The sequence below is a fragment of the Cydia pomonella genome, chromosome 7, assembly GCF_033807575.1.
Source record: "Cydia pomonella isolate Wapato2018A chromosome 7, ilCydPomo1, whole genome shotgun sequence".
NCBI classification, from domain to species: domain Eukaryota; kingdom Metazoa; phylum Arthropoda; class Insecta; order Lepidoptera; family Tortricidae; genus Cydia; species Cydia pomonella.
In genome coordinates, this window is record NC_084709.1 from 15532600 (window position 1) to 15560110 (window position 27511).

Genomic DNA, 27511 nt, shown 5'->3' on the forward strand with positions numbered 1-27511 from the left:
GAACGTTAAATGCCTAATCCTAATCTGAGAGCCAGTTTGTCTTGACATTCGGCCTGGCTAGCAGCTAGTTACCTCACCTCACCTAATACGCTCGACTGTCGTAAATTTAAATAAGTTTCTGTTTGTTGCAGTGAAAATGGAGACGTTGAATCGGCTAGTGGCGGGTTACCATGACCTGATGGACAACAAAAGTGATCCGAGGGTCAAAGATTGGCCCATGATGTCGTCCCCTCTGCCTACGCTGGCGATATGCCTCACATACGTATTCGTAGTCAAAGTAAGTAAAATACGTCTCATTGGATATACTTCCATTCGTCATGAGTTATAACATAACGATTCTAATAACATAATTATCTATAAATAACCATGATAATACTGTCTCAAGATTTCTTTAATCATGAAATTTTGCCTACTTAAAACTAGAATGTAACTAAAGTAACATTAATGCTTTTATTATTTGCGATGTTAACCTTCGTTGTTCATTTAGAATGCTTAATTCTGGATTTTTAATTAACTAAACTTTATGACATCTAGAGGAAGGCAATATTTCGTTTTTCTTAATTACCTACCTTTAAGGTTTTAAGAAGCTTAAGTGCAAAAGGCATCTTGAATTAAAGCGATATATGGACACAAATTCCTGCATCAATTCATAGATTAAAAGATACGTGTTTCATTGCTATTTAAAGATAATTAATAAAGCACATCCAGATGTTAAACCGCCGTCACGAATGTGTAACAGTAGTCAAACAAAACAAATTGGTATTCATTGATATTGTAATTGCTAAATTTTAGTTTATAATCGAATTAGGTTAGTAACAATATACACAACTCGTTAAGAATAGTACCTCCTAATTCCTCTAATAAAAAGCTCCGTCATCGTCAACTTGTCATCGTGTCGTCGTTACTAAGTACATACACTAATAAGATACATACAATTAATCTTTTTCGGAGATATATTATCAACATTAATGGGTTCGAATATTTACAAAAGTGTACCAATCATTTGCAGGATATATTAAGTCTACATATAGGTATTTTCGGAGATGGCGCGTCGTTTTGGTTGTCAATTTGTATTTTTATAAAAATATGGAATTATACATTCGTATCGATACTTAAATTATTAAAATTTCTCCGTACCACAAATTTTAACTATTAATAAGAGAAACGAATCTAGAGGTTTGCCTTTTTATATTAGCGCTAGAAATTAATACCTAACTAACCATAGACGATTATGATCATTTACAAACGAGTACCGTATAGTAGTAAATGACGCGTAAGTACGGTAGGTATATTGCGTGTATTGCGACAATTATTGATGTTGCGTAATCTGTAAATGAGATTCACTCAACATACAGGGTATTAAATCCTATTAGGTCAGTCAGTAAACATCAAAGATATAAGAGACAAGATAACTAAATATGTATTTAGGAACCTTGATGCCGAATTACGAAATAAAACTTTATTTATAAAATTTCGAAAGTAGTTGTTTTTTTTTTGTATGAAAATGTTTCTATTCCTGCTACCCGATTTAGGCTCTGTTTTTGTGTAAAAACCGGACAACTGCTGGAAGAAGTAACATAATGGAGGGCATAGTACTTTCATGCCTATGCTACAAAAAAGGAACGTACAACATTATTATTAACTTGGATTAAATACCCCGTATGTACGTACTCAATCGTAGGATGTTCATTATACTTATATGTAATATGTCACTTAAGGATTTAACTAGCAGCTACCTACTACTGTGATCACTTTAGGACTGGACTTAAATACTTAATTCTTGATAAGAAAGAATTAAACAGCGATAACAGTATTTTAAAAAGTTTTATTTATTTACAGGTAGCGGGGCCAAAGTTTATGGAAAACAGGAAACCCTATGAACTCAAACAAGTGCTTATATGGTACAATTTATTTCAAGTGCTCTTCAGTATATGGTTATTTAAGGAGGTAATTATTTTTATAGTTATAATGTGTTTGTTATTGCTTGTCCTGACCTTAAGTATACTTAGGTACGTTGCATGTCTGATGCTGCTTAGAACGTAAATATGTACCTACTACCTAGATTGTAATATTATGACATATTTATTTTTTCTTTTATTCGGATATGTGATATTTGGTAATAATTTTAATAAAGATATATTCTTGAATAGTCAAAAAAGAAATCAACGTTTTATGTAATTACTAATCCAGTTGCTTAATGTTCAAGGGATTCATATTTTAACAGTACATTTGGTGGTACTTTACCGCGTTAATTAGCACATTAGGTACGTAACTATGTCGCAAATTTAAAAGGCCATATGTACTGTAAAATGTTGTACGATACATGTGCGAATAGGTAATTTGCAACTCGTGTCGACTTAAAACACTATTCGGTCGTGTTTTAATTTATCGCCACTAGTTGCGTATTTCCTATTTTTCGAATTTGTATCGTAATGTACTACTATGCCATTATTCCATAAACTTTTGTGAAATCGGACAAACCTTTGATAATCGTTTGTCCCATCCGTCATTTTGACATTTCTGTTTGTCAGAAAGAGACAAAACTTAACAGAGGTTTGTAAGAGGTTACTATGTTTTATGAAAAAGTGGTTTAATCCTTAATTCACTTCGATAAAATTGAAATATTTAATGGGCAGTACATATTCCGAGATTCCGAGTTTGACAGCCTAAGTAGTTGCCTAGTTTTGTAGTTATCGACATAAGAATCGTCAAACTTTTACTTTTTTAGACTTTACTCATATTATTTATACAATTGTATTTATCTTTGTATTAACTTATATTGAATGAAATAAACTTTATTTATTATTTATTTAAAACTTTATTTATTATTTATTAACTACTGCCGCTGTTTGCGGTGTGAGTTCAGCGGCACCTGCCGACTTTGAGATTGAAATGACTAAGATGACATTCAAATGGTTAGCAATTATGTAAAATGAGTGAATGATATATTGTTTTTTTTTTTACTCACATATGTCATACCTAAACCTAGATTTTAACATAAGATAGTATATTGAGTTGCATGAAGTCAAGGCAATTTTATGTGAGTATGTGATTAATATTTGCATATTTTTCCCGTGACAGAGCATAGCCAGTGGATGGTTCACGACGTATAGTTTCCGATGCCAGCCTGTAGACTACTCACGGTCACCAATGGCAATGAGGGTAAGCGATATTATTTTTTATTTAATACTCAATGAGGTCAAATGAAATCTTACCAACAATTATTTTTTTGTGTAAATTAGTTCAGGTTAATTTGATAGCATAGCATAGGCCCAAGCTTTATTAACATAAACTCTCATTGTCATGTTTATTAGCAGACGCTTTACATACCTATTTCATGCTTAATTAAATGTTTTCGCCGGAACTTTTTTGCGTTTTCGGCACACGACACGTTATTTATTTATACACCTTGGTAAAAAAAAAACATTACTACGAATAAGTAAAGTTTTATTTTACAGATAAAAATTGCGAGTTTACTTTAAAACCTAAATGTCTCTCAGTAGTCTAACCTTTAACATTTTTCGGGTTTAATTGGCCCACGGTGTATACTTATAAGGGTCAATTAATAAATGAGTTTATAATTATCAAAAAAAAAAATTATGTTACTCCGACTGCAGTTATTTTTTAGGGTTCCGTAGCCAAATGGCAAAAAAACGGAACCCTTGTAGATTCGTCATGTCCGTCTGTCTGTCCGATTTTATTGATTCGGGCGTTCAGTCTTCGCTTCAGAAACAGCTTATGCGTGAAAGTGGGTTAAAGTTATGTTACTTTGAAAGGGTATAAGGATATTGTAAATATGTATACCTAAATTGACAGACAAAATAGATGAATGATGACAGACATTATCATTATCAACCTATTTAGGTATGTATTTCCATTGTCTTTTGTGGAGTTCCTGTAAGATGAGCCACTTGTCTAAGAAAAAAACGCTCATTCATTTACTGTTACATAAGAGAATAAACATAAAAAAGATTTAGGTATCTAGTTAGAGTAAGATGTCTATTGTCGGCTACGTTATAGGGAATCGAGAGTAAAACAACAGGTTGTTTGCCTTCAAGTTCGTATGCGTTATTGACACGAACAATGATCAAGTGACCGGCTAATGTATGCGCCTGCATAACATCACCGGTAAATTTGATGAAGTTTATAACCGGAAAACTCAATAGAATCGCCACAGAGTAGGCGTGTATCTACATATTGTTGGTGAGCTGTCAGTAATACGGAAACAGTAATGAGCCCTTGAAGATTGTGAATGGGTAATAGCAATGTCAATTTAAAAAAAAATTTAGGACGAGTGCTGCAAGTAATTGTGCAAAAAAATGCTAAATTACTCGTAATTATGTATAAACTGGATATATAATACTAGATTTACAAAAATGAGTACATTCTTCGTTTGCTATGAATGAAAACATCACCAATAATTATGGTTATACGATTCAATATTTATATTAATTCAGCTTATGATATTTAGCTTCATTATTTTCCTTTTTACTAGTGTAATTATTTCACACTTGCCCTTGGTATTAGGTAAACGACATCTTATCTTCTAGTGGAAAACATATACATTCATGCTTATTCTCGCTTGACTCGTGTAATCGTTTTACACTTGTCGATAGAGTAGTTAAGCAAACGAAATTTAATAACCCGCAAATTGCTAATTTACATACACGGTCGTGTATGTATGGCTGATGAGCATCAAAGCCGGACTTCATATCTGTATAATATGGCATCGCTCGGAAAGTGTAAGAAAAGATCCAACACGACAGTTACTTTTAATTAACACGTTTGGTTGTGGGGATTTGTGTTTGCTTAGTAACATATGTAGTTTGATAAACTCATTTGAGGCGACGTGACCTGATGATAGGTAGTTTGGATAAATTTATCTATCGATTTTTTTGTATCAAAAACTTAACTCATCAGCACGTCATCAGATATTTTCTATGGCAAATTTTTAAGATGTTTCTTTTGCTGAACTGCTTCGTTTCCATATTCAGTGCCCCAATAAAATCCTCATGCTTAGTTCTACGGAGTTCTTTCTAATGTTAAATAAACGTCGCAATAGGTAGGTACGTATGTTTGAGAAAAAAATCATATATTCATATCCTCATGTTTAATTTGTTAATTAGGAAGTTATTCATGAATCATTATACTAGCGAAATTGTTATTTTAGTTAAATAAAATAGATACTTTATATATTTTAATGATAACATGTATGCGTTGGTTGTTTACAGACAGCGTCCGGATGTTGGTGGTACTACTTTTCTAAATTCACGGAGTTTTTCGATACTGTAAGTATTCTACTATTTAGGAGTGTCATAGGCCTAGAATTTTGGGTGCGGATTATAGGGAGAGAACAAAACAATTTATCGATGTTATCGATAATACGATAGTTCTTTTAAAGTCTAAACATCAAACCTCAAACGATGTGTATAAAACTTTCTGATACGCAATTTTTACAACGGTCAAATATTAAAAAAAAATCGAACTATCGGAAAGTTTAATCCTTTTAAATTGCTTTATTGATATGAGTATCCATTTTAACAAGTTGACTTCTCCGTAATTTTATTAAAATTAATTAACTGCATTGATACAGTAACAGTCTGATTATATCGATAAAAACCGGCCAAGAGCATGTCGGGCCACGCTCAGTGTAGGGTTCCGTAGTTACTCTTCCGTCACAACAAGCTAAACTGGAGCTTAAAGTATAGTAAATTGTTAACCAAGGGATGAAACGGTACCGTTCACCCGAATTAAACAAATAGGCAAATTTGCATAATCAGTACCTAATTAAAGTAAGTCTTTTTACTATGAAGGGAAAACTTTTTGCGATAACTCAAAAACAGCTAAACTGATCATGTCCGCTATAGTTTTCATTTAATGTCTTTCTTAAGCTCTACTTCCACGATTTTTTTCATATTTTTTGGAACTATGGTTCAAAAGTTAGAGGGGGGACACACATTTTATTTTCTTTCGGAGCGATTATCTCCGAATATATTCACTTTATCAAAAAATGTTTCTTAAAAACCCCTATTAGTTTTGAAAGACCTTTCCAACGATACCCCACACTCTAGGGTTGAAGCGAAAAAAAAATTTCACGACCCACTTTACGTGTAGGGGAGGTACCCTAAAAAAAATATATTTTTAGATTTTATTGTACGAATTTGTTGGCTTTATTGATTTATATATCCATGCCGAATTTCAGCTTTCTAGCACTAACGACCACGGAGCAAAGCCTCGGACAGACAGACAGACAGACAGACAGACGGACATGGCGAAACTATAAGGGTTCCTAGTTGACTACAGAACCCTAAAAAGCGTCTCGCCTTATAATCTATCAATAGCGGCAGCCAAAATTCTGGGCCCTATGATAACTATTATAAGTTATAACATAGAACATTGTCTTGGAAATTAGGTACACACCTTATTTATACAAGGGCCACTTGCACCAATCCTGGGTCCGAACTTCAAACTTTAACATTGTATGTTTGTATGTCACTTTTTTGCACATAAACACTTGTTCCCTATGTTACCCTTAACGTAGAACAGACAAAACAAACATGTTACGTACAAAGGCGAACTTATGTCTAAGGGAACTTTTCCGCTTCAACATAGAATTTAGGAAATTTCGAAATTTACATACAATACATTGTATTTAAAAGTGCATTAGCTACGTATTTTGATATGTAAATTAAGGAGACTGTAGGTCCATTTACTGCTGCTTAATCTACTGATTAATGTTAATGAGTGACTGTTTTTTAATAAATAAATAAAAAATACAAGCAAAAAAAACACCAACAATTATAAAATACAAATAACTGTAAATATCAATTCAAACTAAAGTATTATAATAACTTAGATATTAAAAAAGAAATCAAAGCCATACCTAAACTAAAATTATTTAGAGGTGTAAATGTCTCAATTCGGAATTAAACTTTAACCCAGGGTTAAATTGTACTGGTAACTCTGGGTTTAACCGGTAAGCCCCGAGTTAGTGAGTAACCCTGGATGGCGCGAGTGACACTAAGCAATAGATAGGTACATTATATAAACTAAAACATTATACAAACAACACAACAGGCCCAGGGCTGGGAACCAACGTCTTCTTCAATCGCAACCTTGGGAACTGACAGCGGTTAATTTTTCTTTCGGATATAATTGTATCTATTTCAATTTACAATTCACAAATTAGTGTTTCCTAACAAAATATTAAATAAAATAATTGATTTATTCCCTAGTCCTATACATACGTTATACGTTAAACTGATATTATGAATATACTTATTTGAAAGAGTTGGAAACAGATTAGAAAATGTTTATACTAGTGCATTTAAATAAATGTTTTTATAGATTTATAAAAGTTATAAATGAACACTGCCAAGGTGCACCAACACGAAGGCAAGTTGTTGGCGGTTATGTTTATTTCCGCAACTAATATGGTCACATCGCAGCATTATTTGCATAAGTCTATGAGTCCGATCTAACTAATATTGTAAGAATTTGCTGGATACCTACGTACGCTTCGCTTTGCTTCTTTGAATCGTAGTTGTACATGAGGTTGGTTTTCGAATATATGTATTTGAGTTTAATACACGTTCTTTGAATCTCTATCTAACTTTGAACTAATTCAATCCATTTTCATTTACTTCAGTCTGCCAACATATATTTTATAACAGAATACTACGTTTTCATGCAACTTGACAAAGCAGTTCAATTAAAATATCTTAATTTTCCATTTAATTTTAGTACCAAATTCATAAGAGGCGCAACAGCCCCTGTTTTCTTTACAAATAAATTCAGAATGTAAATTACACTTTATTTATAGAGGAACCAGAATGCCGGGAACAATCTCATTCTTGACCGCTGACAGGTTTCATACCAAGATATTTTTAGACGGATGGTGTCCATAATTTGCACTCAATGCTTGTTACAGATCTTCTTCGTGATGCGAAAGAAGTTTGACCATGTATCCAAGTTACACGTGATCCACCACGGCATCATGCCCATGTCTGTGTGGTTCGGTGTCAAGTTCACACCAGGTATGTAACAAACATTTTCAATTTCAAAAACCAATACAAAAGTTAGAAATATTTAAAGTAAAACACGTTGCAGCCGTAGGTACCGATTGTAAAAATATGTTAGTTATTATTATTTATTCTTTATTTATCTGTTTTTCTCTTAGGCTAGGATTTTTACAATATGTATATAAAAGTAAAATATAAGTAAAAACACTTAAAAAACAATACAAAAGATATAAACACATTATAAAAAACCTAACCTAGGGTGCCGCCAGCAGCGGGGCAAAGCCCAAGCTGCTGGTGGTCAGGGCCGCAGAGAGAGGACTATCCGCGCCGTGTCCAAGTTCACCGCCTTCTGCATCTGACCCTTGATCCAACCACCTAGCGAGAGTCTCTCAAGGTGTTGGTCGAGACTCTTCTCTTATCTATGAGATCGTTCGCTGAAACACTATTGGGACAATGATCGTCGAATCAACATCCCACATGGCGGTTATCTCGTCAGCCAAGTCTAGGTACTTGCTGAACTTGTCCTTCTCGGCTTTCACGAGATTCTCATCATGGGGGATGGTGATATCGACGAGCACGGCCCGGCGTTGCGATCACGATGTCAGGCTTATTGGCTACAATAGTCCTGTCAGTGATAATAGATGCTGAGGGGATTCAGAGCTAGACAGAACAACAGGGGATCACCCTGGAATATTCCTCGCTCAATCCTTATAAAATCCTGCGGGCCAGGGCGGTCATCCCCGCCTCCTGGTTGACGAAGAACTGTGGTCCACTGCCTCATACACGCGCTTAGAAAGGCTCTTAAAGCTGTATCAACTTTATACAGCTCTAAGACCCTCCCCAGCCATGAGTGAGGCACCGAATCATAGGCCTTCTTGTAGTCAATCCAAGCGGCGGAAGAGGCCCCCCCTTTTCCGTCGGATTTGTTGGCAAATGGTCATGTCTATGAGGAGGAGCTCTTTAGTACCACGGGACCTAACCCTACATCCATTTTGAGCAGTGGCCAAAATGTTATTAGCGACAATATGCGCGTTTATTATTTATTTTTAATACTCGTAACGATTTATAAATTTATTTCCGATTTGGATTTATTATATATATAACCTAAACAGGCCTACTTGGTTGGGGAACTTGTGGGGGAGAGACTAAGTAGAATAAAGTATCTACAGTATTTTATTCCCCAAAGAAGTACTTTTTATGCCTGAGTACGTTGTCGAAGATCTCGAGACTGAATATGCTGTATGATAATTGATAAGATACATAATAAGTAGGAATGTGTAAAAAACATAGTATTTAAAGTTCTTACAACTATTTTCAAAAGACCTAAATTTAAGGACGAAATTAGTGGTATCGGAATTTGAGCACGTGCACAATTAACCACAATCTAAATCACTTTAATCGTAGTATTAAATTCCTTTAAAAATTCCAATTCTAATGTAAACAAGTCTAATTTGGAAAATTTTCAATAATGGTCATGATCATATTTAAACGATCATTCTCCTTTGCCTCTAACGACTGTCATTCTATAGAGCTGTAGGTGTGTTATACATTTAAATAAAGGTCATTATACTTTGTTTGGTCAGTTCAGATATACATAAACGAGACTTGAGTTTTAATTTGTATTTAATTAACCTTATTGTATAAAGGCAATACTGATAAGATTGATAAGGGTAAATAAGTTTGCAGTTGTACGTCCTGAAATTAAAAATACCTACCCCTCATTTAGCGTCAAGAAAAAAATAAGTACATTAATTTTTCGATAATCTTAATCGTACTTACTTATGGTTAAAGAGCATTTCTTTAAAAAAAAATTTTTTCATAAATTTTGTGGTATTTCTACTCAGAATAACGAGTTCTTTCGATCCTAATGGGATAAAAAAAATGTCCCAGAGTTGTTTTCCTATTGCGTTACCATTTTTCCATAAACTTTGTATGGCGGTTACCAAAATGAAAGTTTGAAAAATGTATGGAAATTTCGGGACACATTTTCTCCTACGAGAATGTAAAGGGCTCGCGATCCTGACTATAAACTACTATTATACTGTCCTATAAATAACACAAAAGTGGCAAAAAGTCACTTAAAATAGCAGAAAAAAAGAAACGCTTCAAAAGTTCCCACACTGTAACTGTGACAGACTGTGAAATGAAAATATAATTCATAGTGCACCGTGCCGTGAACCCCTCTAGAGGCTAGTCGTATGCTAGTAATACGTGTCGGCACACCCGAGCAACCTAGGCTAGTTACCTTTTAATTGTTAACGGTTAAATTAAATTCAGTGTGATCATAATCAGAGGCCGGAATTTTCGTGGTAGTTTGATTTGTCATTATGGACTTCTCATTTATCAACTTTCGATATACCATATTAAGAAAGAGTGATCTCTTCCAGATAACTTTTAAGTACTTAGTTGAAAATACGAAATAGAGATGTGCAATAAAACAATGAAAACTTAATAGTTTCACATTAAATTACTCCAGTTCCGTGTTTTTTCCAATTTGGCGCTCAAAGTCTGTTTTATTATTAACAAATATTCTATTAGTTTCTTTATAAAAGAAATATCTAGCCTATTTTTTCATATTATACGCTTAAATCACTTATTTTATTGTCAAATATCCTTTAACTATTATCATTTTAATATTTTGTGTTCTATATTGTATCGATATATGTGTATTCGAAGTCGATAAATGAAAACTCCCTATGACAGTTCAATAATGCCACAATAATTCCTGTCTCTGGTTATAATTTTAAAATAAATCCTTCATTTGTTGAGTGTATGTCATTAACGTCATTGTAATAAGAAATTATAATATTCGAGTAACTTGATGGGCAGTCATAATCATAATGTCTGCAAAAAAAGCAAATGTGTTCGAAGGCCTCGGACCCCTGGAGCCTCGCTTTGTAATCACGATGTTTGTAGAACGCGGTCGAGGCCCGAACGGATTTTTCTCGAATAAGTATTTTCGGAAACTTACGTAGTTTTGGTATAAACGCAAATTAACTTGTTTAAACATAAGAATTAATAATGCGGGACTTTACAATGGTATGCACATCCAAATTGATATGATATTGCATATACCTATATAGCGACACAAAGTACCTACAAATAGCAAAAAAGCTAGTGACTAAACAATAGAGTAGGTACATACTAATATGTTAGTACTTCTAAATAAATAGTTTTGATCTTTACGAATGATTGAATTTTCTATTCTTCATTCATCCAATTCAAATACCTAGAGTCAAACCAAAATAAGTTGGCAGCGATTTTGATAGCCCAGACGGTGCACGAGTTTGCATAAACGTCAAACTGCTATAGAATTATACCGTTTGCTTGACACTTGCCCCGTTTGAGCTATCAAAATCGCTGGCAACTTATCTTGGTCTGACTCTATTTTATACGCATTAAATAATAAATGGATAATGTTACGTATATTATAGCGTATTAATTGTACAATAATATAATTATTATTCGTAATTTTTATTAGTAACTAATTGTGCAATAATACGATGTGTCATTTAAATCAGATTTTTTAAATAAAAGAATTTTACCTAAAATGAAAATTCTTGGAGTAATTTCTAACATTCAATCTTGCAATTTACCTTGCTATCGGTGAGAAAAAAGAACACTAATTTAAAAATTCCGCTGTCATTAGTGTTGATATGATATGACGTCGTTGTGTGCGTGACTCTGGGGCTGATACTTTTATAGTTATGTATATACCCGCTATAATATAAGCTTTACAACAGGATTAATTGACCTATTGGTAACTGCTGATACAACAGTATTACTTCTGATGGAAAGGATTCCATACAGAATACAGATCTTAATATTAATGTTGGTAAAATGCTAGATGGGATAGAGTAAAGCAAAGTATTGCGTTGCCTAATGCCTATGCATTAATTAAATAACATGCGCAATCCAACATTGTTTGACTTATATTGACGTCAAGAAAGGTTTATAATGGGAATCTTACATAACATAATACAAGTCTCCGAGCAATTACAGTCGTATTTAGGATTTAGGAATATTAGTTTAATCTGTGTGATGTCAGTGTGAAAAGCATATTAAATATGCATTTACATAAATAAGCTCTTTAGTGTTAGGTATTAAGATATTTGATTTCCAACCGGTATTGTTTCGGAATATATTAGGCTATTATAATGAAACATCAAAATCGGCTTCAATTGCAAAGTGTTATCTGGTTTTTCGATATGTTTTTACGACCGGTTAGAGCAATACTGGGATTTCCTTGAACGAGTATCCTGTGCTATATAGTTGAGTAATACGTTAAAAACTGCACATTTTTTACGCATAATCCAAAGACATGTGAGGAGTGTCTTTTCAAAAGGGCTTATATCCACTATAAACTTTTTTCGGGAAATCGAGAAAAAACATAAATCCACAGTATTACCGTAAGTTGGCATAAATTTTGTTTTGACGTTTCATTATCTATCTAAATAATTATTTAACTTACTATAAAATTTCAAAATTAAGCACTTTTGATGCAAACTTCAGGAATTAGGCCGTTTTATTATGGCCTTGTGAGATATCCACTTTTTTGATTTGCACATTTCATGAATCAACTTTTTCGAAATCGATAACTTTTTATCCAGAAATTAAACTAAGTAACTACTAAAATTAATGTTATGGAATATGGTGGTGTTTTTTTTTTATTCAGGTAATTACAAAAAAAAACTAAGCTTATTTACTAAGTATCGTTAAACCTGTAAGGTTTGTCTCGATACTCCGTGCTGTAGTAGATTTTATATAAAAATGAATAATTTTAAAAGCATAACAAACTGTTCAATTTTTCATAATAACTATACTCAGGTTCAGGTTATTATCAGCAATTTCTGTGTTTAATGATTTCAATTGCTTCACGTACTTTCCTGCTGTAGTAAAGACGTTCCCTTGAGAGGACTCTGGGAGTGACAACCCTAGCGTACAAGTGAATAATCAAGATCAAATGCGGGTAGTTCGCAAAACCCGCGCAGCAAGATGTTGATACAATTTATCGCCAGTCTACCTGTGACCACGAACGTAACGTCACGTTCGAAACGTCAGGCCATATAATAAACGTAAGTTTACGCGATTAAGTCCCGTATTCGTTTTAAAATTATGAATAAAAATCGTGTTGGATTAAATCAAAACACTGTGTATGTATAAAGAAGAAATAAGCCCTTTTGATCCGAACTTCGAAATTTGAACCTTCTTTTAGAAAATAAGAAAAGACTTTTTAGAACTTTCATCTTAATGAAAATGCATAATTTTATGTTATAAACATAACCGCATTGATAGTTAGAATAATAATAATAATAATAATAATAATATTCTTTATTGTGCACAACGAAAACATGATTAAATACAGTAATTAACATAAAAAACTAAGCAACAACAGGCGGTCTTATCGCTAAAAAGCGATCTCTTCCAGACAACCTTCAGGTAGTAGAAATTACTGTAAGGAAGAAATATGTATAAGGGTAGCAAATATAAATGGAGAACCAGAACAGAGGAAAAAAATAAAACAGCACAAATATATGTATAACATATAAATATATACATAAATATGATATATATATATATATAAACATATACATACATATTTCACACAACACAGAATCAAAGAGACTGAATCGAATGATTAACGAGTTTGAGGAAGGGACAGATAGTGTATTTTGAGTTGAGCCTTAAAAATGGGGAGCGATTTAGCATGTCTTATCTCAGACGGCAGGGCATTCCATAACCGAATCGCTTTGAAGGTAAAAGAATCGTTATAGAATTTTGAAGAAGAAGAAATTTGGGCAAGCATATAATTTTGGGAGCATCTCAAAGAAGAGAGGTATTTGAAGCGCTCCTTCAAGTAGAGTGGGGTAGAGGGGTTGAATAAAATACCGTACAGGTGAGCAAGAATATGCGAATTGCGTCGCAAACGTATGGGAAGCCACTTGAGCTGCGAACGGTAATAGGAGACATGATCATATTTTCGCAAGCCATAAATGAACCGGATGCATAGATTTTGAAGACGTTCGAGTTTATTTAGTTGTTCTTCAGTAAGATCGGGATAACTGATATCCGCATAATCTAAAATGGGGAGAAGCAGAGCATGAGCAAGCGCAGCTTTGGTAGCGAGCGGTAAAAAGTTACGAAGCCGCCGTAGCGATCCTATTGCAGCAAACATTTTCCTACTAACCTCATTGATCTGAGGAACCCAAGATAGAGTACGGTCCATAATGATGCCTAAATTTTTAACTTGAAAAGAATAAGGGATCTGTGTGCCGTTAAATAAAATCGTAGGTAAGTTGGAAAAATCTATTCGGGAGATTAATTTTGAACTACCTATAATGATTGTTTGCGATTTAGACGGATTGACAATGAGACCATGGCGATGACTCCAGTCTAAAATATTTTCCAAATCATTATTTGTAGTATTAATAACGGATGGTAGATCATCAAGCACACCCTGAGAATAAATTTGTAAATCATCAGCATACAAGTGATAAGAAGAGACAATGTTACTAGTGATTGAATTAATAAAAACCGAGAAGAGAAGTGGTGATAGAACGCCACCCTGCGGAACGCCGGCAAGAGTGTTGCACCAAGAGGAATGAGAATCTTCCACCTTAATTCTCTGCCGACGGCCAACAAGGTAACTTCTAAACCATTGAAGAACCGGAGGTGATAGATTAAGGGAACATAATACTGCAATGAGAATGTCAAAATCTACGGTATTAAATGCGTTACTAAAATCCAACAACGTTAATACCGTTACCATCCTTTTATCCATTCCCGCTCGGATGTCATCAGTGATTTTAATAAGCGATGTAACCGTGCTATGACCGGAACGGAAACCGGATTGGAAAGGGTTCATGAGGCTATATCTATTTAAATAAGAGGTTAGTTGTTGATGGACTAAACGCTCTAGAACCTTGGAAAGAAAGGGAAGAATGGAAATAGGACGGTAGTCAGAAAAAGAAGAAGGTTTAGACTTTTTAGGTAAAGGGATTATGTGAGCTTCTTTCCAAAGCGTTGGGAAAACACCGGACGAAATGGAGCTATTAAGGATGTGGGTAATGATAGGAACAAGGAGATCAAGGAGCGGAAGGATCATATTACGGCTTACATTGTCTACGCCAACAGCGTTAGAGGATACCGATAGTATGTTCTTCTTAACGTCACATTCGGAAAATTTTGAGAAAGAAAAATGAGAATAGGCAGAAGTTGTGAAATTAGAGAGATTGTTGAGAGTCTGAGTTTTGGCTGGTCCACTAAAAGTAGCAGAAGCGGAGAAATGCTGGTTGAGTAAATCAAGATCTACATCGTTATTTACAGGGGATTGCTGAGATCTACCTACTCCTAATGTCTTAAGGAATTTCCAGGTCTTAGTAGGATCGCCATTTTCAATGGAAGAGTGGATGTGGCGTCTCTGGGCATCACGGCAAACAGTGTTACATCTGTTACGCAACGTATGGTATTTTTCCTTATTTCTGTCTGATGGATTTATCCTGTATTTTACTTTTGCTACGTTTCTCTTAGCAATCAAAGATCGTATGCTATCGGTCAGCCAGGGAGCCGGAAGGTGCTTAATTTTAACTGGGCGGATTGGAGCATGAGTATCATAAAGCTGTGATAGGAGAGAGTTAAATAAAAGAAGTTTGTCATTGACATCACTAGCCTCAGATATGACGCTCCAATCAATCTGAAGAGCATCATCACACAACTGCTCAATGCTCATTCTACCAAAACTGCGCTGTAATAGGATTCTAGGTTTAGATTTATGCGGTCGAATTTTATAAGATAAGAGAAGCAAATCATGATAAGAGAATTCTACTGCCGGGTATTGCTCGTATTTAGTAACATGACTTGAAGAGGAAACAAGAGTAAGATCCAGTAAAGATGGAGAACAATTGGGAAAATGGTGAGTAGGACCAGAAGGGAGAATAGCTAAGTCGCAAGCGCTAGCTAAGGATTTTAATGATTTGGCTCGGAAATCATTTTTTAATAAACATGTATTAAAATCACCCATAATAATATGATGATTGAATGAAGGCATAAGGTCTTCGAGGAGTTTTTCAAGTGAAGAAAAATAATTCATATGCATAGAAGGAGAATAAAAAACACCAAGAAGAACCTTTGAATGGGACAAGGAAACGTCAAGAAATAGATACTCTGCTTCGTTGGAACAAGCGGGTGACATACTAATAATAGAAAAGGGAATGTGAGATCGAAGATAGATGGCAACCCCACCACCGCCTCTACCAGAGCGGTCATTCCGCACCAACTGGAATCCTGGCAGGGAATATGAAGTGGACGGCAAACAAGGTTTGAACCATGATTCAGAAACAAGAATGGCATGTATGTTATTTAAATCAAAGGTTAATAAAAGGTCATTATAGTGGGCGGGAATACTCTGGGCGTTGATATGTACAACATTAAAGTTTTTAGGCAAGTCGATTAGTTGTCTGTTAAGTATGTCATGAAGGGAGGGCGGAAGGCTGTGGAAACTGTCGTCACCTTCACCAGACGACAAAGAAATAAACTCATCACCACTATCACTGTCGCAAGCTAAACTAGGTTGTGTCATAAAAATTAAATTATATAGTTATATATATGTATAAAAATATGAATATGATTAAAATATAAAATGACTACGTACAAAAATAAAAATAAGACTAAATTTCATTCTACTACCCGCCAGCAGTAATACAATTCATAATGTTAAAACATTTCAACACAAAAAATAAAATTACAGAAAAACGATCTAGATAACGTTATTTGTAACGTAACGTTACTTTAAACCCTGGCAACATTATAAAACTTAAAAAGAAAGGTCAGTACTGTCACTGCCAAGTGCCAAATTCGAGCCATAAAATACCTTAATTTAACAATAACAACATGAAATGAGTAATACGCAAGTAATTACATTATAGAGAAAAGTGGGTACGAAAACAACTACATTATACGACTATGGATGAAAGTCACACTAAAATTAATCAATAGAAGCTTTGTCCGGATTTAAAAATATCAAAAAAAAGAAAGTAATATGATTCTATAATAAGTACTAAGTGCGCAACTTCGCCGCTTGCCTTCGGAGCCTTTTAGCCTCTTTGTCCGACTGGTTTGAAGAAGTCCCGGGCTCAACCTTATTAGCATCAGCGTCCACTTGGATTTTATTAACGTCCTCGAGAGATGCTACGCAGCGGCGTTCGTTGTTCGCACCGATAACAAAAACACTTCCATCACGAGTGAAGCAGCCACGCACTCCAAAACGATCTCGGGCCGCCATAAACACATCATGCCGGGGCTTCGTTAGGAATTCTGATAGCGTAATGCCCGTTCCCTTCAGTGCTGTTTTGGCATACCACACAGTGTCACGATCAGAGAGGTCACGAAACTTCACAAGAATGCACCGAGATTGATTGCCTCGCGGCCGGCCCATGCGATGACTGCGGGCAATATCCTTCAGAGCCAGGTCGGACTTCAAGTGCTTCCTGAGTAGTTCAAGCACCCGTTCCGATGTGTTCTCATCTTTGGCTTCGGTGACGCCATGGAAAAGGAGCATTTTACGACGGGTCCTCATTTCCTGCTGGTCTACCTGCTTAGCCAGCAGCTTTACCTGTGACTGCAGTGCTTCCAGTGCTTTTATTGTGAAATTTTTAAAGGCATTGAACTCTGCCGCCAGCGATGAAACTGTGGGATTCGTCGGAGCATTCTTCTCAAGCTGGTTCTGGAAGGTCGCCATCTGCTCATTGAAGTTCTTTGTCATTTCATCTATAGACTGCTTGACAGATTCCATTTTGTGTTGACTTTTAGGTTATGTTAATCTTGACTGAAGTGGAGAAATTTTATTAGTGAATTGTGAATGGAGATAACTGCTGGTAGGTATAGATGTTAAGTTGACATTAAAAAAAAATCTACTTATTGTCCCAAGTAATTCACTGTAATATAATAAAACTAATTTTTATTAACAGCTGATGTGTTGACAGTTTTATTTGCCTACCCTTTTTAGGAATAGTTAGAAATGGAAATAAGTCCTTTTGAAAAGACACTCCTCATGTATTATCTCATGTGTTTTTCATACTTATGGAATTTTAAACTTAAATAGAGATTTAATGTTGAATAGTTTCGGAAATAACTACCGCTTCTTATCTCAAATATTCTTTTTACAAATGTCATTTGAAAAATGTTCATATCGTGCTACTCTATTAGTTTTGGTGGAGTGCTAAATTTATCGAGTGACTACGTATAATAAACGCTAATGCTTTTGATCTGTAACTTAAACTTAAAGATTCAATAGTGAATTTTCTATTTTCAAGACAAGTTTTCTTTATTTTATAATAGTTGCAAATAGTGATGGGCTGCGGAAACATTCCCGCTACCAGTAACTTTCCATTTGGGAATATTATAAGTAAGTTACCAATGTTACCGTTAACATTCCCAAAAGATGGTAAGATACGAAACTCATGATTTATATGAGATAAAATAAGCTTCAGAAGTTATTGTCTTAGTCCAACAATTTATGTACAGTCGCGGACTTTAATCATTGAGCCATTTAGGGTTTAGTTGACATATGAGATATCATAGCGTTAGTATTTACAACCAATTTGCTTGAACCGTAAATGGGTCAACAATTGTGTCGTTCTCAAGCAAAAGGTACTACATTGTCGTTTGCCATAAGGACGCTCTGAAAGGTTATTCGTATAAAGATAAGAGCAAATTTCGTCCTTATGGTAAGCGAAGACGTAGTACCTTTTGCTTGAGAACGTCACAATTAAAATCAATTTCAAAGTGTGCCTACGCTACGCTATAGCCTGCTTTCTTGAGAATTTCGATTTCGATTTTAATAGCCACATGAGAATACTTCGGTTTGTAGATTAGCTGGGTCGCTTTTGTGCCGGTATTTTGAAAAATCTTTAAGCTTACGATGCTCTCTAAAGATTTTTTCATTATTTGATTCACGTTTGACTAGGAAAATTTGAACATGTTTACGATTTTTTGCACTTAATACTTGCCTGTGCATTGTGCACTATGATTGCACAACTAACTTGCAATGTTCCAAATAAATTCGGTCCATCGAGTAAAATTTGACTATTAGGCAACAAATATGTAGCAGTAGTAGTGAGCTGTACAACAATTGTTTTAAATTAGCAGATTAAAAGAGGTGGAAGAATGAGTCTCCGCTTAGTGAATTGAATAGGCTTTATTGAAGTTTGGTTGATTGTGATCTCTTAAGATTAAACTCATAAATACATTTTATTTAACGTATATTTACTAAACTTGTTTTATTTTGTACCATCTACGCGAATTATAGATATTTTATAGTTCACACGCCTAAAAAGAAAGGTCTAACCTAACGGTCCATTTACATTTTACTCCGCAATTTTAATACGTCTATAAAAGTTTTGGTTTTGGCCGAAACTAGAACCAAAACCGAACTTTCGGTTTCGGCATAAAAACATGTTTCGGTTGGATACTAGTACATATGTACTTTTGTATTTATATAAAAAATGTATAAAGCTCATTTTATTTTAAACAAATTAATTGATATTTTACTATAAAACTGTGATCATTATTATACAAAATGTTGATTGTTATATTTTCAAACTTAACTATACTGATTTATACGCATATTTTATTTTATTTTATACAATTAAGCCTTATTTTGATAATTACTTCCAGATAGTATTGTTCCCAGTAACTTTGGAAAAATACCCGGTAGTAGTGGGAACATTACCGGTAACATTGGGAATTTACTCTATCAGAGAATCCTTGACTGTTTTATGACTGTAGATTGCATATGCATTATTATTTATTTAAGTATTTAACACGAAAAAAACGTAAACATTCTAATTATTTTTTCAAAGTTACTCAATCATACCGATCACGGGTAATATTACGGGTAATATTACTGGTAGCGTTACCGGGAATATTTCCACTTTGAGTAAGTTACTGGTAACGACCCATCACTAGTTGCAAATTATATAAATTAATAAATATTTTAGGACATTATTACACGAATTGACTCCACAGTAAGCTCAATAAGGCTTGTGTTGTAGGTAGGTACCTACCTATTGACAACGATATATATAATGTATAATTATAAATACTTAAATACATAGAAAACACCCATGACTCAGGAACAAATATCCGTGTCCGTCACACAAATAATGCCCTTAACTGGATTTGAACCCGGAACCATAGGCTTCATAGGCAGGGTCACTACCCAGACCCACTGGGCCCGACCGGCCGTAAAAAAATATATATTTAAATATTTTAATAAAATATTTAAAGGATCAAAAATGATATAAAGAAAAATAAATCTACAGCTGTTTTATCTTACGCAGCAGCCAGGAGAGCATCCTCAAATTAGGTTTATACTTACGTATTTACCGAAAATAACAATTATTATCTTTATGAAGAACCAGAACAAAATCACGGGTAATAATTATTTTATTATATTGTAACATTATAAAAAGGTAATTCAATTTCATAGTCCAAGTATTTTGTTAGTTATTACTTTTTAGTATTTTTTATTTATTCGATATAATTCAGAAATTTACTTAAAAATTGTCAACAAAAAGCAGCAGTGTGCCTTTCAACAAAAACGGTTGAGTGATGCAATTTATGTCCATAGGCAGGTTCCAAGAAGCGATTACAGAAATATAGACCAGTTCTGGTTGCACTTGGATCGAGTAAATCATTCCTTTAACAGTTTTAATACATTTACATGGCATTGTATATTAAAGTTGTAAGATTAGTGTTATAAGGAATCAGTTAAGGAAACTGCTTTAAATGAGGTTAATTAATGACTGTTAGAAGAGCGCTCATATTTATAGTCGTTCGATTTGAAGCTGGCCCCAAGCGGCTAATCCTTTGTTTATTGTTAAGTAAAACCGCACGTGCTTACTACCTGCAAAAAAAAGGGTCATATAATTCTAAAAGGCACCTGAGCGCGGGCTAGGTCAACGCATAAACTTATAATTGCAATGTCGACCTACAGTCATGTTCATGTTACAAGTAAATATTTAGTCATTCGTGTATGAGAGAGTTAAATAATTCACGTGAATCCAATGAGAATATTTCCTACTTCAGTTTAGTTTGTTCTATTAATTTTCATCTCTTCATGTTAAAGTTACATCAGTTACATGAAAGTGATTTGCGGCGTCATTGGAACACGAAATAATTTATTTATATTTGATAATGTTTCAATATATTCTCCTGCACACTTTATATCCATTTTAGCTAGCAATGTTGCACAGCTTATATCAAATGAAATAAGGTAATGTGGCTAAGAGGAACATTTTTATATAACATAGTTTATTATGCTTAGGAATTCGGTATAAGTGTTTCTCTTGCCTCAATCTATGTTTGACTTATTTACCTACCCAAACTTTCCTATTTTTTTAGATTCAAATGCTGCTACAAAGTGTCTGTTTTAAATACCATGATATCCAGACTCTTGAACCCTGTGATGTAAGCACTTAATTACCAACAACCCGGACTAACAGCTTTCCCTTGCATCACTATTACCCTAAAATAAAACGTGGGATCGTTACCAGCAACCTTGATTTTATTCTGTATGCCGCGGTGTCCTTATTATATTACTATTTTTTTATAAGTTGTGTTTCCATGGTTTTTTCATGGTCTTCGTGTCTTGAAAGAATTTAAAATACAACCTAAAATCGAGTTATTTGTAATTTATGTTTATTTTTTTGCAGGTGGTCATTCGACTTTCTTCGGCATGCTGAACACATTTGTACACATCATAATGTACTCGTATTACCTACTGGCCGCGCTCGGACCTAAGGTGCAGAGGTACCTATGGTGGAAGAAATACCTAACCGCATTGCAGATGGTTAGTACAAACAAAAGAAAAACTCAGTAATACTTAAAATGAGCATCCAAAACGAAAAAGTAGGTACTTAGATGATGAATTTGTGGTGCCTTAATGTGATTATTGTTTACAGGAAAATAAGACAGTAGGTACACACGAATGTAGGTTGCACACGAATAAAATTAAGTGTATTGTTGTAAGCTCATTGGTTCATTTATTTTATGACGCCCAGAGGAAAGACGCATAACCCTAACTCATGCGAAAATGTAACCCGTCTACTTTGCTAAAGGGTACTTAATTGTTGCTGCTTATTTCAGGTCCAGTTCGTGCTTGTGTTCTTCCACACGTTCCAGCTGTTGTTCACGGAGTGCGACTACCCGCGCGCCTTCGTCTGGTGGATCGGCATGCACTCCGTCCTGTTCTACTACCTCTTCTCTGACTTCTACAAACAGGCTTATCTGAGGAAGGAAAAAGCTAAAGTGAGTACTTGGAGCTCTCTTTGTACTAATACATATAGTCACCATAGAAATAATTGTGTTTCAAGGCCGATATGACATATCTTCTTGATGTTTGTCTATAGCAGAAACTTAATAAAAAGTATCAGTGTTGGCATTACGCCTTTACTATAGGTACTATAATTCCTATTAATTGAACTGCCATAGACGATCATGGTTATCAAACACTGATTATACATTGTAAAACTCTAGGGTCACACCCTTGATCATTTGCATGTCTAGGCTATCTTTCCATAACCTGTTCTCTTGGTCACTGGAAATATTTAAAACATATTTCCTGTTGATGTTCAAGACCTTAACCTAATTTGTACATGACCACTTCCTTTTTCTATAATAAGTAGGCGTGTTTGACATAGCGTGCTACCTTCACTGGTAAATATTTTAGGTAAACAAACCTCTACAAGCATAACTAGATTGTGAGGACCCTGAAATCAAAGGTTAATACTCTAAAAGATACGTCTAGCTCCTAATATGAGTAATGTGGGAGTGAAACTACTTCAAACAACTCAATTTGACACGATAGTAGAAATTAGAAAATAGTTAAGATAAATAGTGTTTTTAAGAATATTTTTGTGAATATCATATATTTTTTTCAGATCGCCAAAGCGAAAGTAGCAGCGGAGGCAGCGAAATCGGAATCAAAGGACATGATGTACCCACTCCTGAACGGGTTCAGCAATGGCGCCGCGCTTGGCGACGTGCGGCAGCGAGTCGCCGGCGCCGTCGCCGCGCAGTGACCGCCGCGCGCCCTTAGATCCTAGAACAATCCACCCGCAACCACGGGGGCACTACCGACTCCGATAGCCAACTCTGCTCCTCATTCCGGTATCCAAACGCTACCGGAGAGCGAAAGGGGTAGACGTTTCGCATTCTATGTGGCCCTTTAAATAAGAGTACCCGATGGAGAAAGCTCAATTAGGTAATCTTAAGTTATTGTTAATAATTAGATGTAGAATTGTTATAAAGTATCAGTGTAGATGTTGTGTGACTGCGTAATTTACAACGTAATAAAATAAGACTACCCGCAGACCAAACAGAACACCGCAGTCAAATTTTTTTTTCCTTCTTGCTGAAGCGATGCAGATGATTTTCGCCTACGCCGTCAGTTTGGTTTGCGGTTAGTATAGTCTATACGCCTTTGTGGGGTTAATGGAAAAACCCGTTGACACGTTTAGATTACCGTTTCGATATATTTTGTTGTCTAAAAGATGCTAGCTTAGCAACCGTCCACGTGTGAGGCAACCGATGTTTATAATAATTAAAGAGGGTCGTCCTTTTTGTATGCAATCTGACCAGAAAAGCATGCATGTTTATCTGTGTCAATTATAAAATTGGGATACTTGTATGGTTGTCAGTAGTAATAATAATCTATGAAAAAATATTTCAACTCATTGTACCTCAAAACTACCGGTTAAAGCAATAGTTACGCTCTCATTGTTGCTTTTATGATTTCCTGTGCTATGAATCTGGCATTGATCTTAGTTTAATTATATTGTAACGAAGTTATTACCTTCTTTATAATTATGACTGCAGCTCGTATTTCCAATATGCACCGAACGCTGCGCCTTAGGCGCTCCAGTATTGGTATGGTCTACGATTACGCTTAGTTTTTAAGGAGGTCACATTTTATACTGGTTCGTCTCGGACAATGCACTCGATAAAAGAGGTAATAGTCTAGTAAAACTAAGTACTTTTCAAGTGTCGACATTGCTAGTAATTGTGTGAGTACGTTTGAAGGACGTCAATATTATTGTTGACGATTCTGTTCAATGGTATGAGTGTGTGTCTAATGTGTGAGTGCCATTGGTACCGATGCCTTGCTAAACTGTACATAATCCGACCAGTCAGGTAAAGCTAAACGGTAAATATACTTTTAAAATAGTGCCAGGCCAAAACGGTGTAAATCGTACCCCGAGAATTCAGGTAATTAAAAATACGATGTAAGTGGAGGTGGAAGGTTTGATATTGTAGTACAAGTGCAAGTATAATTAGAATTTTCTAACTTATTTCACGATGAAAAATAAATCCTATTGTTATTTTTGCCTCCAGATCTCAACTTACGATTTGACGAGAGGCTGCGTGAGGACTTATCTTACCTTCTTTACACGTCCGTGTCACGAAATCTAGTAAATATTTCTCGGATGAATGTTAGGCTAAGCACTCTGTGGTTGGTTTAACATTTGCCGAACTATACAGCAGCAGTACTATACAGTAGGTACTTACCTACTTAGTTCCAGCGTAGTCGCAGAGGTTACCCTTGGGTTTTTTCTATCTAGCCCAGGCTATTATAATCAAGGCATTATTGTAAGTTTTGTAGCATACGAATGTACCTATGTATCAAGCCATTTTTCTAGCCTGTAAAATAGTTTTACTTATTTAGTTTAGTTATTATTTATAATTGAAAGTAATTATCTCTTTTTAGTTGTTAATTACATGACTGTTTTTTAATAATATCCAAGCATATTAGTAGGTATTGTTTGCCCGATCACTTTTTTGGTCGTAGTATGTGGAGAAAGAAACTTGTTTTTGTATTTCGAGAAGGATTTTAGGTTTGTTATATCTCTTTGTATGGTTATTTATCTATGTCTAAACTAAATGTTAACCATACATTTCATTACATATTGGAAGTCTGTTGGTAGCAAACGTCCTGTACTATTATGGACGTAGCGTAGGTGTCTGGGGTCTGGGTAACACCGGAAGTCTAATCAGGATCAGGAAGTGCATAATGCCAATTCCTATGACAAACAATCAATTGATAGGTACCTATAAAATGTAATTTCATTGGTTGCTCGACCGATTCATGTAGTAGTCTTCGCTTAAATCTGTTAAATACCTACATACGTAAAAAGATTACACTATCAGGTTCACTTGAAGCATTATTTTGATAGACAATTTAAAAAGATTATAATTAAAACTATGATAAATTGGTTGTATGTGACTCCAGGCAGCATTTGTGAGAGATCCCCATTTAATTTTTAACTGTATTTACACGATTTTCAAACAACCAAAATCCTGTTAATTTATTCACACATAAAAAAATTCTTAGCCCCGTTTGGCTGGCCTATTTAAGAATACCTTTATCTTGGTTGTCCACTGGAAGAGCAGATGATTGTTAAGGGGTCTGACCATGAAAGTGTAGTTACACAAAATTGACATTGTTAATATCATGTATATAGGTAATGGTTAAAATAACGCCGCGTTATCAAACTTTGTGATACTTATTTAAATAAAAAATAAGATTATAAAAACTATGAGTTTTTTTTCCATTTTTCTACAAACAAATTATATAGTTAGTGTCATCTACGATGACGCGCAGATTTTTCAAATCTAACCTTTAATAACATGACATTACGAGTCAAGGCACGGGTCTACGTGAAGGACACAACCTATATTTATATTTATACTCGTAGGTGTTAATATTTAACTGAGGCGGTTGGTAATAAGTAATTATTGTTAGCTACAGACTGGTAGAAGGCTAGGTTGCACGAAGCAAGTCCTAAATCTCAGATCTCAACTATAATTTTATGATTCCCTAGTCAACTAGGAATCTAGTTAAGACGGACAGACAGATTCCTGTAACGGATGGTTACAATTTACGGTTCAATTTGTAATGGTTAATTGTCAATTGCATTAACGTTTCGGCCAACACTGCTTACATGTAAAGTGGGAATGCTTTTTTTTTTCACTTCAACCCTATGGCTTGGGGTGTCGTTGTATAGAGGTCGTCTTTTAAATACGAATAGGGATGTACAAAATATTTTTTTTATAAAGTGTATATTTTCACAACTCATTGCTCGGAAAAGAAAAACATGTCAGTCAAATACTTTTTTTATACTACGGTAAGCGGTTACCGTAGCCTATGAACGCCTGCAACTCCAGAGGTGGGCGTTGCCGACCCTGACACCCCCCACCCTCGACCTCTGGCAACCTTACTCACCGGCAAACTACTATTTGCTACTACTATACTTTAAAGTTGTTTTATACTAAGCGCCATCTATCGTTGAGTAGCGTAAGATAAGCGCCTTTAAGTTCGGCCTAACAATATATTACCTATGCAGTTCGGCTATCCTTCAAAAGATGGCAGTATTTCTAGAAACCTATAAACACAATTTGCGAATGGTAAGTATGGAATGGTAATCTTCACATACATTTCAGATCCGAAGTGCAAATCCTAGGAACAAGTATTGGAGGAAAAATGTATTCACCGAAATATGCCACCTATGTCGAAATATGCGTTGTGTGTGTTTTATAATTCCCATCCTTTATATGATATGATATGATATGATATGATTTATTTATCTCACAATATACAATTTCACTTAAAACTACGCGTGGTAAATTCTTAGGAATTTATATTGTGATTGTCGGTTTGTCTTACTTTATATGGGTGTGACCTTTATAGGGTGTAATAAGGGAGATCCGAAAATACGACGAAACGTGCCGAGAAAAGATAGGCACTGCCTTTTGCCCTTTGTCTCGTCTTAGCGGGGGCACGGCCGTGCCCCCAGATATCAAGCAACTTGCAAAAGACCTACTTTCAAGAAAGGGGTCTTCCTAGAAAAAGATGCGTACTTTAATAGGGAAGAATAGCTTTGCGTTCCTAACGAAATAACGGTAGTTTTTCTATGAAATTCCATTTCACGATTTATTTCATATTTTTTGGATCTATGGTTCAAAAGTTAGAAGGGGAGGACATATTTTATTTTTCATTCGGAGCGATTATCTCCGAATATATTCATTTTATCAAAAAATGTTTGTTGAACACCCCTATTCGTTTTGAAAGACCTTTCCAACGATACCCCACACTGTAGGGTTGAAGCAAAAAAAAAAACACCCCCAATTTACGTGTAAAGGAGGTACCCTAAAAAAATATATTTTTACAGTACATATGGGGCTACTTTATAGCACTAGTGCGAGAAGTAGCATATTACGTTACTGTGTCGAACATTTAAAGGGCCATATGTACTGTAAAACGTTGTACGATACATGTGCGAATAGGTAATTCGCAACTCGTGTCGATTTAAAACACTCCCTTCGGTCGTGTTTTAATTTATCGCCACTCGTTTCGAATTTCCTATTTTTCGCACTTGTATCGTAATGTACTATTTTAGATTTTATTGTACGAATTTGTCGGCTTTATTGATTTA

General features: G+C 35.0%; 1 protein-coding gene across 1 annotated transcript in view; it reads left to right on the forward strand.

The window, feature by feature from the left end:
• The window catches only part of LOC133519969 (elongation of very long chain fatty acids protein 7-like), a 47062-nt gene extending 21450 nt beyond the window's left edge, over window positions 1-25612 (forward strand). Inside the window, exons 2-9 of the mRNA XM_061854184.1 lie at window positions 132-277; window positions 1840-1947; window positions 3082-3162; window positions 5232-5288; window positions 7931-8036; window positions 21734-21870; window positions 22167-22328; window positions 22961-25612. Coding sequence (XP_061710168.1) covers window positions 137-277; window positions 1840-1947; window positions 3082-3162; window positions 5232-5288; window positions 7931-8036; window positions 21734-21870; window positions 22167-22328; window positions 22961-23101 — 933 coding nt within the window. The 5' untranslated portion in view covers window positions 132-136 and the 3' untranslated portion in view covers window positions 23102-25612. The remainder of the gene's footprint in view (window positions 1-131; window positions 278-1839; window positions 1948-3081; window positions 3163-5231; window positions 5289-7930; window positions 8037-21733; window positions 21871-22166; window positions 22329-22960) is intronic.
• Window positions 25613-27511: the final 1899 nt, after the last annotated feature.